The sequence below is a fragment of the Petaurus breviceps genome, unplaced genomic scaffold, assembly GCF_028583685.1.
Source record: "Petaurus breviceps papuanus isolate PSGF00001 unplaced genomic scaffold, PetGlider_PUasm1.0 139, whole genome shotgun sequence".
In the NCBI taxonomy this organism is placed as follows: Eukaryota; Metazoa; Chordata; class Mammalia; order Diprotodontia; family Petauridae; genus Petaurus; species Petaurus breviceps.
In genome coordinates this window covers 13,464,712-13,477,337 of record NW_027185697.1, presented here as the reverse complement: position 1 = coordinate 13,477,337, position 12,626 = coordinate 13,464,712, and the positions used below count along the sequence as shown (strand labels likewise).

The window sequence follows — 12,626 nt, the reverse complement described above, 5'->3', positions numbered from 1 at the left end:
CCAGAGTCTGTATATTTCCTCGGTTACCAGAAGGGTAAGAGAAGCAAGAAGAGAATAGAGAATTCAGTTCCAACCTGGGTCAGAAGAATGGGAGAATAGAAGGACCCTGAGTCTGCTGAGGTCTAGGCCACCATCCTTGTCCCCATCTGTCTGTGATCCTTGGATGGGACATGACAGGGGGATGAGGATTTCTCTTCTCTCCTCCCCAGAATCAAAGGTGATGCTGTTTGCCAGGATGTTCCTCAACTTCTCAGGGCTACTCTTCTCCTGCCTGCTGCTGCCAGGCCTGGCACAAGGTAACTCTCTCCAGGCCTCCTCCTTGACTACACATCTGAGCCTAGAAAATCCCTGGGGTCTTTGACTTAGTGGGAGGGAAAGGGAAGGGGCAGGACAGCAGGATTTTGGGGACTTTGCAACAGAGAAGGAGTAGTTGGGGGTGTGTAGGGTACATTCTCTGATGAGAACAGGAGCTTCAGCTGCCCTCACATGAATCTCCTCTCCTCCCTCCCCCAGGCCAAGAGAAGGCCCCTGCTCCCCCTTCTGGCAGGAGCTCCTGCCCCCAGGGCTTTGGCTTCCATGGCTCCCACTGCTATGGCTTGTTGGGTCCTGGAGAGACCTGGAACACTGCTGAGGTGGGTTGGGGAGAGGGACCCCTGAGGAGGGTGGCTGGTTCTGTCTCATTATGCCATTGTCTCTTGGAGTCAGAAGTGGGGTCTCAATGAGTCTCTCACCCCTCATCTCTCACTCGGATCTTCCACTCTTCAGGGACTCCAGAGCTAGGTCCCTCCTTTTTCTGTGTCACTTAAACCCTCACATCCCACAATAGTGATCCTTGTCCCCCTCTAACTCTCTAACCTTTGTTCCCTCCCCTGGGGCGTTTATCCTTTTCTCTTTTCGTCTGTTGACCACCCTATTCCCTGAGGTTCCCCTGGGACATTCTATTGCCCACGTCGTGACTCCTACCTCCTCCATGCCCTCCACAGTTGCTGTGCCAGGGCTACCCTTCAGGCCACCTGGGGTCCCTGCTCAATGAGGCTGAGGCGTCCTTTGTGGCCACCATGATCACAGAGAATGATATTGGTGAGAACCCAGTCTGGATTGGCCTGCATGACCCCAACAAGGTATGACCCAGAAGTCCTTTTCTGTCTGTGTCCAGGGGAGTGAAGGGAAAAGGAAGTGTGTGGGGGTTGGGGTGGGAGAGGTGGTTTTGACCAATCTTGGAAGTCCAAGAACCTGAGAAAATCACTAGATTTAGGAAAGGATATGAGAAGTGCCAGAGGGGGCAGGAGGGGCCTGGAGGGAGGTCTGGATGGTGTCCAGGGTCAGCAGGAGTCTGCATTTCCACCTGCAGCTCATTGGTACTCACCAAATTCACTTCAGTATCTCTGCCCATTCTTTTTGATTTAATGGACAAGTCTTGGGAGCCCTCGTCTTTGCTTAGTTCTCAGATGAGGAGACTTCTCAGTCACTCTCCTTGTAGAGACAAGAGTCACATCAGGAAATTTTGCATCTGGGGATGGGTGTAAAGCAGTCCAGGACCTAGGGCTCCCCTAGAGGCCCAGGGTCCTCAGGGCAGGGAGCCTGCCAAGAGCAAGGTAGAGGAGTGAGGCACAGGAGATAGAGACGATTTTCTGGGGCAGGGCTGGGTGGTGGGCTCTGCCTAGATCTCAGAGAGAGACTGTGATGGAATGGAAGAAGCCTGATACTGATGACTCTTAGAAGCAGCACAAAGGATAGCAGCATCTGGAAAGATTTAGAGAAGAGACTAAGCCTATTGGGAGGTCCGAGCTAAATAAAGGTGCAGGTGCAGTTGACTTGTTTATTGAAGGGTTCAAGGAGGTGGGAGGTGTCTCACTATTCCCTAACCACCTCCCTTCCTGATTCCCTCCCCCCAGAACCGCAGGTGGAGATGGAGCAGCAATGCCCTTTACCTCTACCAAGCCTGGGGACAGGGCTCCCCAGGCAGAGCCAGCCCGAACTACTGTGCGATCCTGACTCCTCAGTCTGGTGAGCTAGAGAAAGAAACACCCTCACACCTCCACCGTCTGCCCAGGAGCCTTCTCTTCACCCCGTGTGGTCTGAAAGCCTGGGTGCCTGGGGCACCTCCTTTCTAGCATATGTGGGTGACCCCTCTTGCCTTTCTTGTCCTCTCTTCTTTTCACTTCTATTTTCTTTCTCCTGCTTTCTTCTCTTCCTTTTCCCCCCGTCTTCTCAGTTCCCTTTTGTCATTTTTCCTCTCTCCTTCCTTTCCTTTTCTTCTACTTTTTTTTACTCTCCCTCCTTCTTAGGACCTCCAGGATAAACTTGAATGAATTTAAGATCTGTGGCCAGAAAGCCACAGTCATCAGACAAAGGGTTTCCTAGTCTAACCTGCCCCCTCAACTGAACTTGGGCCATCTTTCTACAGGGTTCCAGAGCTGGAAAGATGAACCTTGTCAGAAGCAGTACCTCTACCTTTGTAAGTTCCAAGCCTAGAGGAAGAAGCCAGAGGAAAAGCTTGGAATTCTGCTGCCATGGAGCCACACACAGCCAAGGAGGGTCTTGGCCACGGTCTCTGTCCTCCCAGATCATCTCCTTCCCCTCTGCCTTCTTCACACCAATTCCTCATATCCCCTTTGTTGCCCACCACCTGTCCCCACTTTTCCTTTTCTTCTACTCTTCCTCCCACTGCACCCCACTCAGGGCTACCTGCCCCAGGGCCTTTTATGTTATATACTACAATTGGCCCAAAGTTGATAATAACCTCAATATAAATGGTCACCCTACTTAAAAAAGTAGAAGAGATCAAATTTAAACTATTTTAACAAATATTAGTCAGGTGAGAATTCTTAAGTAAAGAATGAAGAAGGTCATTCAAGAAAGAAATCAGATCACTTGAAACTGAAAGACCAAGTTAGACCTTAATGGATGAAACTCTACTTTTGTCTATGTTCTGGGAATATATAGAGCCGGGATCTCCTATGCACACTTCTTCCCAAGGCTGCAGGACTGGGGGAGGATTGTTTTTCAGGTTCCTTCCAAATGGTGTTTTGCCTATTGATGGCTTTGTTGTATACTCCACCGATGGTTATGTGTCTTTGAATAAACTTCCTTCTGACCTGATCCTCTGAATTATCTGGATGACTCACAGGCTTTTAAGCACTATGGCTTATCATGGTTCATAAAGAACTTACCTCATACCAACCTTATAAAAAGAATCCCAATTTTAGAGGTGAGGAAAGTGAGGGCCAAAGACACTCTCAACATCACAAATCTTTGGATTTTACATGTAGTATGAAAATCTTTCTCCACAGTAAGCGCTGGAGTGAAGCTAGGAACACATCTTCATTTCACGTCAGTTTAGAACATCCCAAGATCTGGGAGGATCTATCATTACTTCCAAAACTCATTTGGGGGGCCTTCTCTCCATGTGTGTTAACCCCCATTGACCCTGAGATGTCCTTCACATCTAGCCTGCAGTTGCCATTGGGCTGTTTGGGCTCTTGCCCCAGTGTCTGGTGTTTTGAATCCAGAAGTCCCTGGTCTGTTTGGTACCCAAGGGGTCATGACTTTAACTTCATGAAATCTTTTCTTGATTTTGCACATTTTCCTCTCCTGGAGCCTCCAAAGTCATCACACTAAGAAGTTTCCTGGTCCTCTCATGTCTCTGTGCATATCAGATTGGATGAAGTATATGGAGAAGCTGATTGTTGAGGCAGGTTCTCCCCTTAGGGGAAGTAGCATGTGCATTTTTTAACACCTGGACTTAGTTGTGCAATAGTTCACACTTCACATTCACAATATTGAGGGATGTTCCACTGTCCTGGTCCCTGGCCTCATGCCAGCCCCTTCCAGGGACAATATTTCTGCCTGCCCTCATATCAAAAGTCCTGTCTACTATAGTCTCTATCCCTCAGAACAGGAGACCCTTCTTCAGGCTTTTGGCACATTTACTGAGCACAGGTGTGTCACCTGCTGGTAAAAGTCAACACAGTAGAGAAGTCCGGTGGTGGTTGCTCTTGTTTGTCCATAGTTCTCTAAGAGGACCATGACATCAGGGAGGTGATGCCATGACTTGCAAAGTGAATTGGATTTAAGTGAGGGAGAGCTGTGCAAAGTCACCAGCCTCACTCTCTCCTCCAGAGCCATCTGGTTCCAATAGTCAGATATAGATCAGATGACTGGACATGACCCAGGATGCAGTGGGAAACGTTGGTCTATTTAAGCTAAGGTCTTTAACAAGTCTCAGTGTAATTGAGACAATGACCCATTCAGTGATTGAGGATAGGTAAGTAGTGAGGCACAGAATAGCCCCTTTACTCAGTAAAAACATCAGTCTGAGAGGGAAAGACCTTCAGGGTTTCTGGCCCAAACAGTAACAATTGCTAGTTACAGTCAAGAGATATCTAGAATTGTTGACACAAGAGCCAACCATTGTCTTCAGAGAATTAGTTCAATAACTCATCAGTTGACCCATCAAACATTCAGGTTTTCTTGTGTCTGTAGCAATATTAAGGATACAAATAAAGGAAGAAAGTAGGTCCTTCATGCCAAGGAACTCACATTCTAATGGGGGAGGCAGTGTACATAGAACGCTACACACAAAATATGAAGGATGCCTTCAGAGGAGCTTTACTCGCTCGGTTAGTCCAAGAGGAGCCATAGGCATGAGACCTCTGCATATCTCCAAGACCTCACTGCTTAGGTCATCAAAGGATAAGCAGCACCTAAGACGGGAAGAGGAGCAGATCAAGAAACAAGAGACCCTTAAAATGCAGGAGCAGAGCTGATGTTTCCTCTCTGGTGACTGATTCCCCAAATGCCCCAGAAATATGCCCCTCCCTTGTTGACCCCTAAATCCAGGTCCCCATGCCTCCCTATGACCAGATACCAGGTCCAGCAGGAAAGCATTCCCTCTCATCAAACATAGGAATTGAACAAAAACTAACATTTATATAGAGATGCAAAGTTTGTGAAGCACTTTACAAACATATCATCGACAGATAGTCACAATAATTCTGTGCGGGAGGTGATATTATTGTCCCACTTTTCTGTATAAGGGACCGATGAATGAGAAGATTAAATGACACACCCAAGGATCCCAATTTAAGTTCAGGTCTGAAGTAGGATTGAAACTCAAGTCTTTCTGATTCTGAAACCATTGCTTTCTTCCCCATGCTAACTAACTCCCTCTTTATTGTTATTATCAATATTATATTACTATTATACATTAAAGTATAGATCTCCCTCCCTTTGGGTACCAATTTGCTTTCTCTTTGCAGCAGCTGAGTGCTTTCTGCCAGTAGCAACCTACTCATTGCTCACTAATGTTCCTTTTTCCAGTATAACATAATTTTTAATATTCTCATGATGAGTATAGAGACTGTTAATATGTCTTTTAGTTAACTCTGGAATATTAGACATTAGCAATGTAACTGAAATTCTTAGAGGCATTTGTGGAAAGACAGAGATTCTTATCATGGCTAAAGAGAGTTTAAGTGGAGACAGAGAGGAAGAACTCCCTCAGAGAACAGAGTTTCACCCTTACATAGGACTAATGAAGGAGAGCATTCTTGAAAGATGCAAGAGAGTATATGGAGGGGCGGCCAGGTAGCACAGCAAGTAAGAGCACTGGCCCTAGAGTCGGGATGACCTGGGATCGAATCCGGGCTCTGACACTTAGCACCCACCCAGAAACACCTGGCCGTATAACCTTGAGCAAGTTACTTAACCTCAATTGCTTTAAAAAAAAAAAAAAGAAAGTATATGGAGAAGTTGAATGATAGGGCTTTGGTTCAGAAATGAGGAGAAATCATGATCAGAAATAATGGGTGAACATGTCTCAGTAACCATTTTCAGAGCTAAACATTTTAAATCATTATTTATGTCCCGATTTCTAGTGAATTGTATAGTTAATAACTTTGATCAAATGATCAAAGATGCTTCTAGACAGTTTATTAGTTTTGGAATTGCATTATGTATGGAGATATGAGATGCTTATGGGAAAAGGAGGCAGTGTCTACAGTTTGTTAAAAATAATATATAATAAACTAGAGAGGTGTCCTTGGAGCTAAGTGAGTAATTAATGGGAGAGGTTTGAATTGTTGGTAATTAATAATTATACAGACATACCAATAGATCACCACAGAACTCATGATAATGAAACAGAATATGGCATTGAGTCCAGTAGTGATCTGAAGAGTGATCCCTGTTTAAGTTACATGTAAGGAGGGTAATGTCCTTATTGCACTTTGCTAGACTAACTTAGACAAACACACATATACATATGTACATACACACATACACACTCATATATATTCAATATTCTTGAATATTACCTTATTTCTTCTCAACAAAAGTGACAAAGGAGGGGCAGTCATCACATGTGTTGAATTACCAAATGTGCTTTGAGACTTTATTTGAAGGGTCACAGTGTAGAAGACAGTATGGGTATTTAAAGCCAGTTAAGATGACTGGGAACTTGAAATGGCTAAATTCTTGTGACCTTATGTCCCTGCCTACCTCTTCTGTGGTTTAGTTTTATGTGGCCCCAGCTGCTGAGAGTGAATCCATGGCAGATGTTGGGCTTTTAAACAGAAGGAGAACTCAGAGATGATAAACATTCCTTCACGTTTGACCTGAAATTAAGCATTTGAACTCCTGAAACTGGGCTCAATCCCTCAACTCTTGAAATGAGGTCAAGGCTTGATCTTAGGAATGAATGAATGAAAAAGTATCCATTAAGCACTCAGTACATTCAAGGCACTGTGGTAAATCTAGACTTACCCATAGAAAAGCCAGACAGTCCTTCCTCTCAAGGAGCGCTCATTCTAAGGGAGGGCAGGCAACACATATGGGAGGTCCCAATTTCCCATTATATGGAAAGCTCCCAGGGTCATTAGGGAGTAGCATCAAAGATGATGACCAGGCCTCTTCTTTCATGTCATTTACACTGATAAAATCACTACACTTTTGGATGTTGAACTCTTGCCGAGCCAATCACTCTGGTGACAAGAATCTGCACATATCTTGATTCCTTCTTCGATATGGCTGGCACATTCAAAGAGGGGTGTTAACAGACCTGGAGGAGGTACATGGGAGTGGGGGGTGTGTGGACTATAACAAGAGTCCAGTAAACCTATAACAAAAGGGCTATGTGAGCAAAATGTATGTATTTCATCTGGAGAAGAGAAGACTTAGAATCATGGGCTTTCTGTGTATAAGGGGACCTCCACAGTCATCCTATCAAACTTGTGTTAAAGCAGAGAATCTTGTGGTGGCCTCTGTTATGAGTTTTTTCATATGGTAATCAAGTTAAGCAAACAAGCATTTATTAAATACCTACTATATACTATGTAGTCACTGCAGCAAAGAACACAAGGAAAAGTCAGTTATAGTTCAAGCTCTCAACAAACCCATAGTCTAATGTGGGATACTGGAGATAGTTTAATGCAAACCAAAATGTCGAAATAATTTATATACAGGATAAATTGGAGAAAGTCAGCCAAGTGGAGGCACTGGGAGGAAATGGGATCAGGAAAGGCTACATGCTGAACATAGGATTTTATCTGGGAGTTGAAGAAAATCAGGGAAGGCCAGAGAGGGAAGAAGGAAGGAGAGCATGCCCGATATGAAGGACAGCCAGAGGAAATGCATGGCGTTGGGAGATGGCTCTTCTTGGCCCATCATTCTGGTCTGCTGCCATTCTTCTGAATACCCCTTCTACCTCCCAAGTGTGCTGCTTGGAGGCACACTCCAATTCCCAGGGCAAATTCCCTAAAGAAGGATCCCCATGATTCAAGGCATTCTGTAGGTATATGTCCAGTAAAACCACAGCTTATGGGCCCTTGCATAGTTATTAGTAAAGCACTGACATTTCATGAAAGAACATAATAAGAAAACAAACATTCTTCTTTGCACATGGAAGTCCTCTCTGCCTCTCACTTCTGGCTCTAGCTGAAGTCATTTGCTATGGTACTATGGTTTCCTTGTGTGAAGAACAGACTCTACCTGGCTCTTGATTTTTGTTCATAAATTCTATGAGGAAAATAGCAACCTGAGTCAGGAAAAATAACATCTGTAGTGGTGGGAATGGGATGGGGAGGAAATCAGGAAACCTTGCTTTTGACCTTTCCTAACTGACCAGAGTCAGTTGGTCACCAGGTATCTATTAAGCATCGGTTATATTCCAGGCTACTGAGTGACCCTGACTTGGTATTCAGGAGAAAGAGAGAGAAAGAGGAACCTTATGTGTTCCCCCTTCAGTCTCATCCCCTCCACCATGTACTTACTGAATCCCTGACTAAAAGAGGGGCCCTACTTACCCAGAACATGGGAACTTCTCTCCCTTTGGCTTTGTTTTTGTCCCGTCCCCTCCCCTTCCTGCTACTTTATACAGTACTAGACTCAGAATCCCAGGGCAGTAACCCCACAAAGGGGGCCTTTGGTCCAGTCCAGCCCATCACAGCACTCCTCAGGTTTCCAGGTTGAAGATAATGAATTGCACTGGAGAAAAAAATCTCTCTATCAGAAAATACAGATCCTAGAAATGACAAGGCATAAAGAGGAATTGAGATGTGACCACTTTGGAGCCAAAAGCAGAGTCTCAGACCCTGGTTAGAGTCTCTCTATACCTTCCCTACCAATTGTATTAAAACAAACTGATTAGGGGCAGCCAGGTAGCACAGTGAGTAAGAGCACCGGCCCCAGAGTAGGTATGACCTGGGATCAAATCCGGGCTCAGACAGTTAGCACCCACCCAGAAACACCTGGCTGTGTAACCTTGAGCAAGTTACTTAACCCCGATTGCTTTAAAAAAACAAAACAAAAACAAAACAAACTGATTGTTCCATTCCTATTAGACATAAGAGTTTTCATCCACAACACACATAATGTCTCCCATCCTTGAAAAAGAAATAAAAATCTCTGCTTTTACAGATAGAAACTTTTTCTTTCCTTTTCCTCATTAACAGCTTAATGGAAGGGGCTTTATTTAAGGGAACAAACTTACACCATAATGGGTAGTGACTTCCAACATGTTCCAAATGCCTGGGTGTCTCTGACTTACTGAAGCTGCCTTCCAGCCTCCACCAGTCCAGCACAATGTTTCTGGGTTTTTCCATGATATGACAATGTTGGAAAAGGCCAGAAGAATTTAAAGCAGTAGAAGAGGTGTCTGAACGGCTTTGGCTCCTCTCTTAAAACTCTTGATTTGATCCTTTTCCTTCTCTTATAAACAAGGAGCCAAGCAACAAGCCTCTCAGACTTTGAGCTCTTTGTGATCTGCTGGGAGAGGGGGATCAGGAGGTGGGGGTGGGGCTAAAGGGGGGAGGGGAACAATCGGGGCTCTTTGTCACCATCAAGACCAGCTTTGTAGGAAGGAGGGATTATAACAAGCTTCAGAAATCCTGCCAAGGTCTGAGCCCTGGTTTCAGAGGCATCATCAGAGGGAGAGCAGTGGCAATCTGCTTCTTCCCAGCCTGGGGCTGAACTGGTAGCTGCAGTGAGGCCAGTCAGTCAGTCCTTTACTCCATAGACATTGATTAAGCACCTACTAGGTGTCAGGTAATATGCTAAGGGTTGGGCATACAAGATGAGACAAAGGACATTTTCTGCCCTCAAGGAGCTTACAATCTAATGTTTCACCACAAGTAAACAAAATGTACAAACAAGCTTCCTAGAAGATGAATAGAAAATAACTGAATCAGAAGGCACTAAGATTAAGAGGGATGAACAAAGGCTTCCTGGAGAAGATGGGGTTTTCATTGGGTCCTAAAGAAAGTCAGGGAAGCCAGCAGGCAGAGATAAGGAGGGTGAACATTCCAGACTTGGGAGTCAGGCAGAGAAAACCTGGAGGTTTCAACCTAGAGGTGGAGTGTCTTGTTGCTGGGCCAGTCAGGAGACCAGTGTTTCTGGACCAGAGAGAAGGTTATATAGAATAAGGTGTAAGAGGACTGGAAAAGCGGGAGAAGGCCCTGCTACAAAGGGCTTGAAATATCAGACAGAGGATTTTGTATTTGATCTTGGACATGATGGGGAAACAGTACAGTTTATTAAGAAGGAATGTGACGTGGAAAGATCTGGTCTTTGGGAAAATCAGATGTGTGGCTAAATGGAGGACAGAATGAAGTGGGGAGAAACTAAAGGCAGGCCAACTGAACAGCAGACCATTACAACATAACAGACCCAATCTAAGCATCCTTGATTGGGAAGTCTAGTGTCCTGAGTAAAAGAATGATGGTGCCAATGACCTCAGGATTGCTCAGTCATCTCCAGGGTCTTGTGGTTTCTTTTGGGAACCATATATTGAGAGAGACATTGGCATTTAAACTAGACTACGTCCTCAGTAGGGCCATGTATTTTGAATCACCGACTGGGTACTCCAAGGGCCAGCTAGTGGGCTGCAAAATTGTTAATAATAAGGAAGCAAACTGATTTCCAAGTCCCATCTAGGATTTTAAACCTCTAGTAGAGAATCTCCTAAACGAGAGAGAGGTGACAGCCAAGTGTAGGCAGGGAACAGATGGATACTGTGGGTCTCCATGAGGGCCTCGGAGATTTGGGAGAACTGCTGCTTGGTCCTGCCTATGTCCACTTGTATTTCTATTTCGGGGGCAAAGTTGTGCTAGAAGAAGCAGCAGCATACTCTGTTCTTTGTTGACTATGTCAATGCAATCCCAAATCAACTCTATAAAATGTGCTCGTGATCACTGAAAGACCCTTTCCAAGAGCCTGAGACCCATTTGCTCATCCAAGAAATTCCAGTAATTAAAAGGAAGATTAGAGAGTCCAGTCAAAGTCCCTGGGGCCCATTGACTGGAATTCCCACCTTCTTCAGGGCCAAGGTCTACGACCTTTCCTGGATTCGAGCCTCCTCCAGCCAGAACCTGCAAGTAGCTCACTCATTCCTGAGTGTTTTCCTTCATCATCCATAGCCAGCCTTTGTGAACATTTCCCAGGGCTATGGGAAAAAGGCAGCTGGCATGCCTTGGGGAAGGAACCAATCTTATGTCCCTCGTTTGCGTTTTGGGAAGAAAGCAATGCTCATTTCTGCTCCTGAACACAGACTGAGGAATACCACGTCCTTTTCCAGGAATGCCCCTGCCCCTCATCAACACCTGTGCTCTGACCCTCACTCGATCCACCTGCCTCTATCTAGTCACCTCCTCTTCCACCCTTGCCAATGTCAACACCCCCACTTTTCCTCTCTTTATAAAGGTTCTGTCCTTTTCTGGTCAGATACACTATCCCTTAATCCTGCCAATCTGGTAAGTAAGGGAAAGGTATGGGAGGTTGGGTCCCTGCAATCTCCTGAGCCCTTTACCTTCCCAGGTAGAAGGAGGAGGCATCCACCAGTCATCCTGAAGAGAATCACCAGAAGATGGTCATTTCTAAATGGCTCTGAAAGAGGGAGGGGTCTTTGCTTACAAGTCCACCCCACAAATTGTCCCATAGCCAGACTCTGCAGATTTGCAGAGACCCTAGAAAGAGGAGAAGAAGAAGGAGAAAGCAGGGAAGTCAATCCCAGTCTTGGGATTGGGGGTCTATTGAGGTCTGGGCCACCATCTTTGTTCCCATATCTATGTGATCCTTGGCTGGGCCATGACAGGGGGATCAGGATTTCTCTTCCTTCCTCCCCAGAATCCAAGGTGGTGCTATCTGCCATGATGCTACCCAGCTTCTCAGGGCTGCTCTTCACCTGCCTGCTCCTGCCAGGCCTGACACAAGGTAACTCTCTCCAGGCCTCCTCCTTAATTACACATTTGGGCAAAGAAATGCCCTGGAGACTTTGACATAGTAGGAGGGAAAGGGAAGGGCAGGACAGCAGGAGTGTGGGGACAGCAGAACAGAGAAGGAGCAGCTGGGGGTTTGTGGGGTACATTCTCTGATGTCCAGAGAACAGGGACCTCAGCTGCCCTCACATGCATCTCCTCTCCTCCTTCTCCCAGGCCAAGAGAAGGCCCCTGCTCCCCCCTCTGGCAGGAGCTCCTGCCCCCAGGGCTTTGGCTTCCATGGCTCCCACTGCTATGGTTTGTTGGGTCCTGGGGAGACCTGGAACAGTGCTGAGGTGGGTTGGGGAGAGGGCCCCTGAGGAGGGTGACTAGTTCTGTCTCACTACCTTTGGCTCAGAAGTGGGGTCCCAATGAATCCCTGGCCCCTCATCTCTCACCCAAATCTTCCATTCCCTAGGAACTCCAGAACTAGGTCCCTCCTTTTTCTGTGTCCCTTAGACCCTCATTTCCCACAATGGTGATACTTCTCCCCCTCTAACCATCTAATCATTGTCCCTTCCCTTGGGGCCTTTATCCTTTTCTCTTTTCCTCTATTGACCACCCTGCCCACTGAAACTCCCCTGGGGCATTCTATTGCCCACCTAGTGACTCCTACCTCCTCCCTGCCCTCCACAGTTGCTGTGCCAGGGTTACCGTTCAGGCCACCTGGGGTCCCTGCTCAATGAGGCTGAGGCCTCCTTTGTGGCCACCATGATCACAGAGAATGATATTGGTGAGAACCCAGTCTGGATTGGCCTGCATGATCCCAACAAGGTATGATCTAGAAACCAGGCACTCTCTGTGTCCAGGAGAGTGAAGTGGGAAAGCAGTGTGTGTGTGTGTGTGTGTGTGTGTGTGTGTGTGTGTGTGTGTGTG

At 46.1% G+C, this 12,626-nt stretch overlaps 2 protein-coding genes across 2 annotated transcripts in view; both read left to right on the top strand.

The window, feature by feature from the left end:
- The first annotated feature begins 235 nt into the window (after positions 1 to 235).
- LOC138145718 (lithostathine-1-beta-like) lies at positions 236 to 2,475 on the top strand. Its single transcript, XM_069067361.1, has 5 exons — positions 236 to 296; positions 514 to 632; positions 984 to 1,121; positions 1,896 to 2,007; positions 2,408 to 2,475. Exons 1-5 carry the CDS (start codon positions 236 to 238, stop codon positions 2,473 to 2,475), a joined length of 498 nt encoding a protein of 165 aa, XP_068923462.1.
- A 9,170-nt stretch (positions 2,476 to 11,645) lies between these two features.
- The window catches only part of LOC138145709 (lithostathine-1-alpha-like), an 18,524-nt gene continuing 17,543 nt past the window's right edge, over positions 11,646 to 12,626 (top strand). The window contains exons 1-3 of the mRNA XM_069067359.1: positions 11,646 to 11,706; positions 11,928 to 12,046; positions 12,387 to 12,524. Coding sequence (XP_068923460.1) covers positions 11,646 to 11,706; positions 11,928 to 12,046; positions 12,387 to 12,524 — 318 coding nt within the window. The remainder of the gene's footprint in view (positions 11,707 to 11,927; positions 12,047 to 12,386; positions 12,525 to 12,626) is intronic.

What these genes read in the sequence shown, in the direction of transcription:
- LOC138145718 (XM_069067361.1), top strand. Translation starts at nt 236, where the DNA reads ATGTTCCTCAACTTCTCAGGGCTACTCTTCTCCTGCCTGCTGCTGCCA. An exon ending in AGACCTGGAACACTGCTGAG is followed by an intron (nt 633 to 983) that starts GTGGGTTGGGGA and finishes TGCCCTCCACAG; the next exon opens with TTGCTGTGCCAGGGCTACCC. An exon ending in GCCTGCATGACCCCAACAAG is followed by an intron (nt 1,122 to 1,895) that starts GTATGACCCAGA and finishes CCCTCCCCCCAG; the next exon opens with AACCGCAGGTGGAGATGGAG.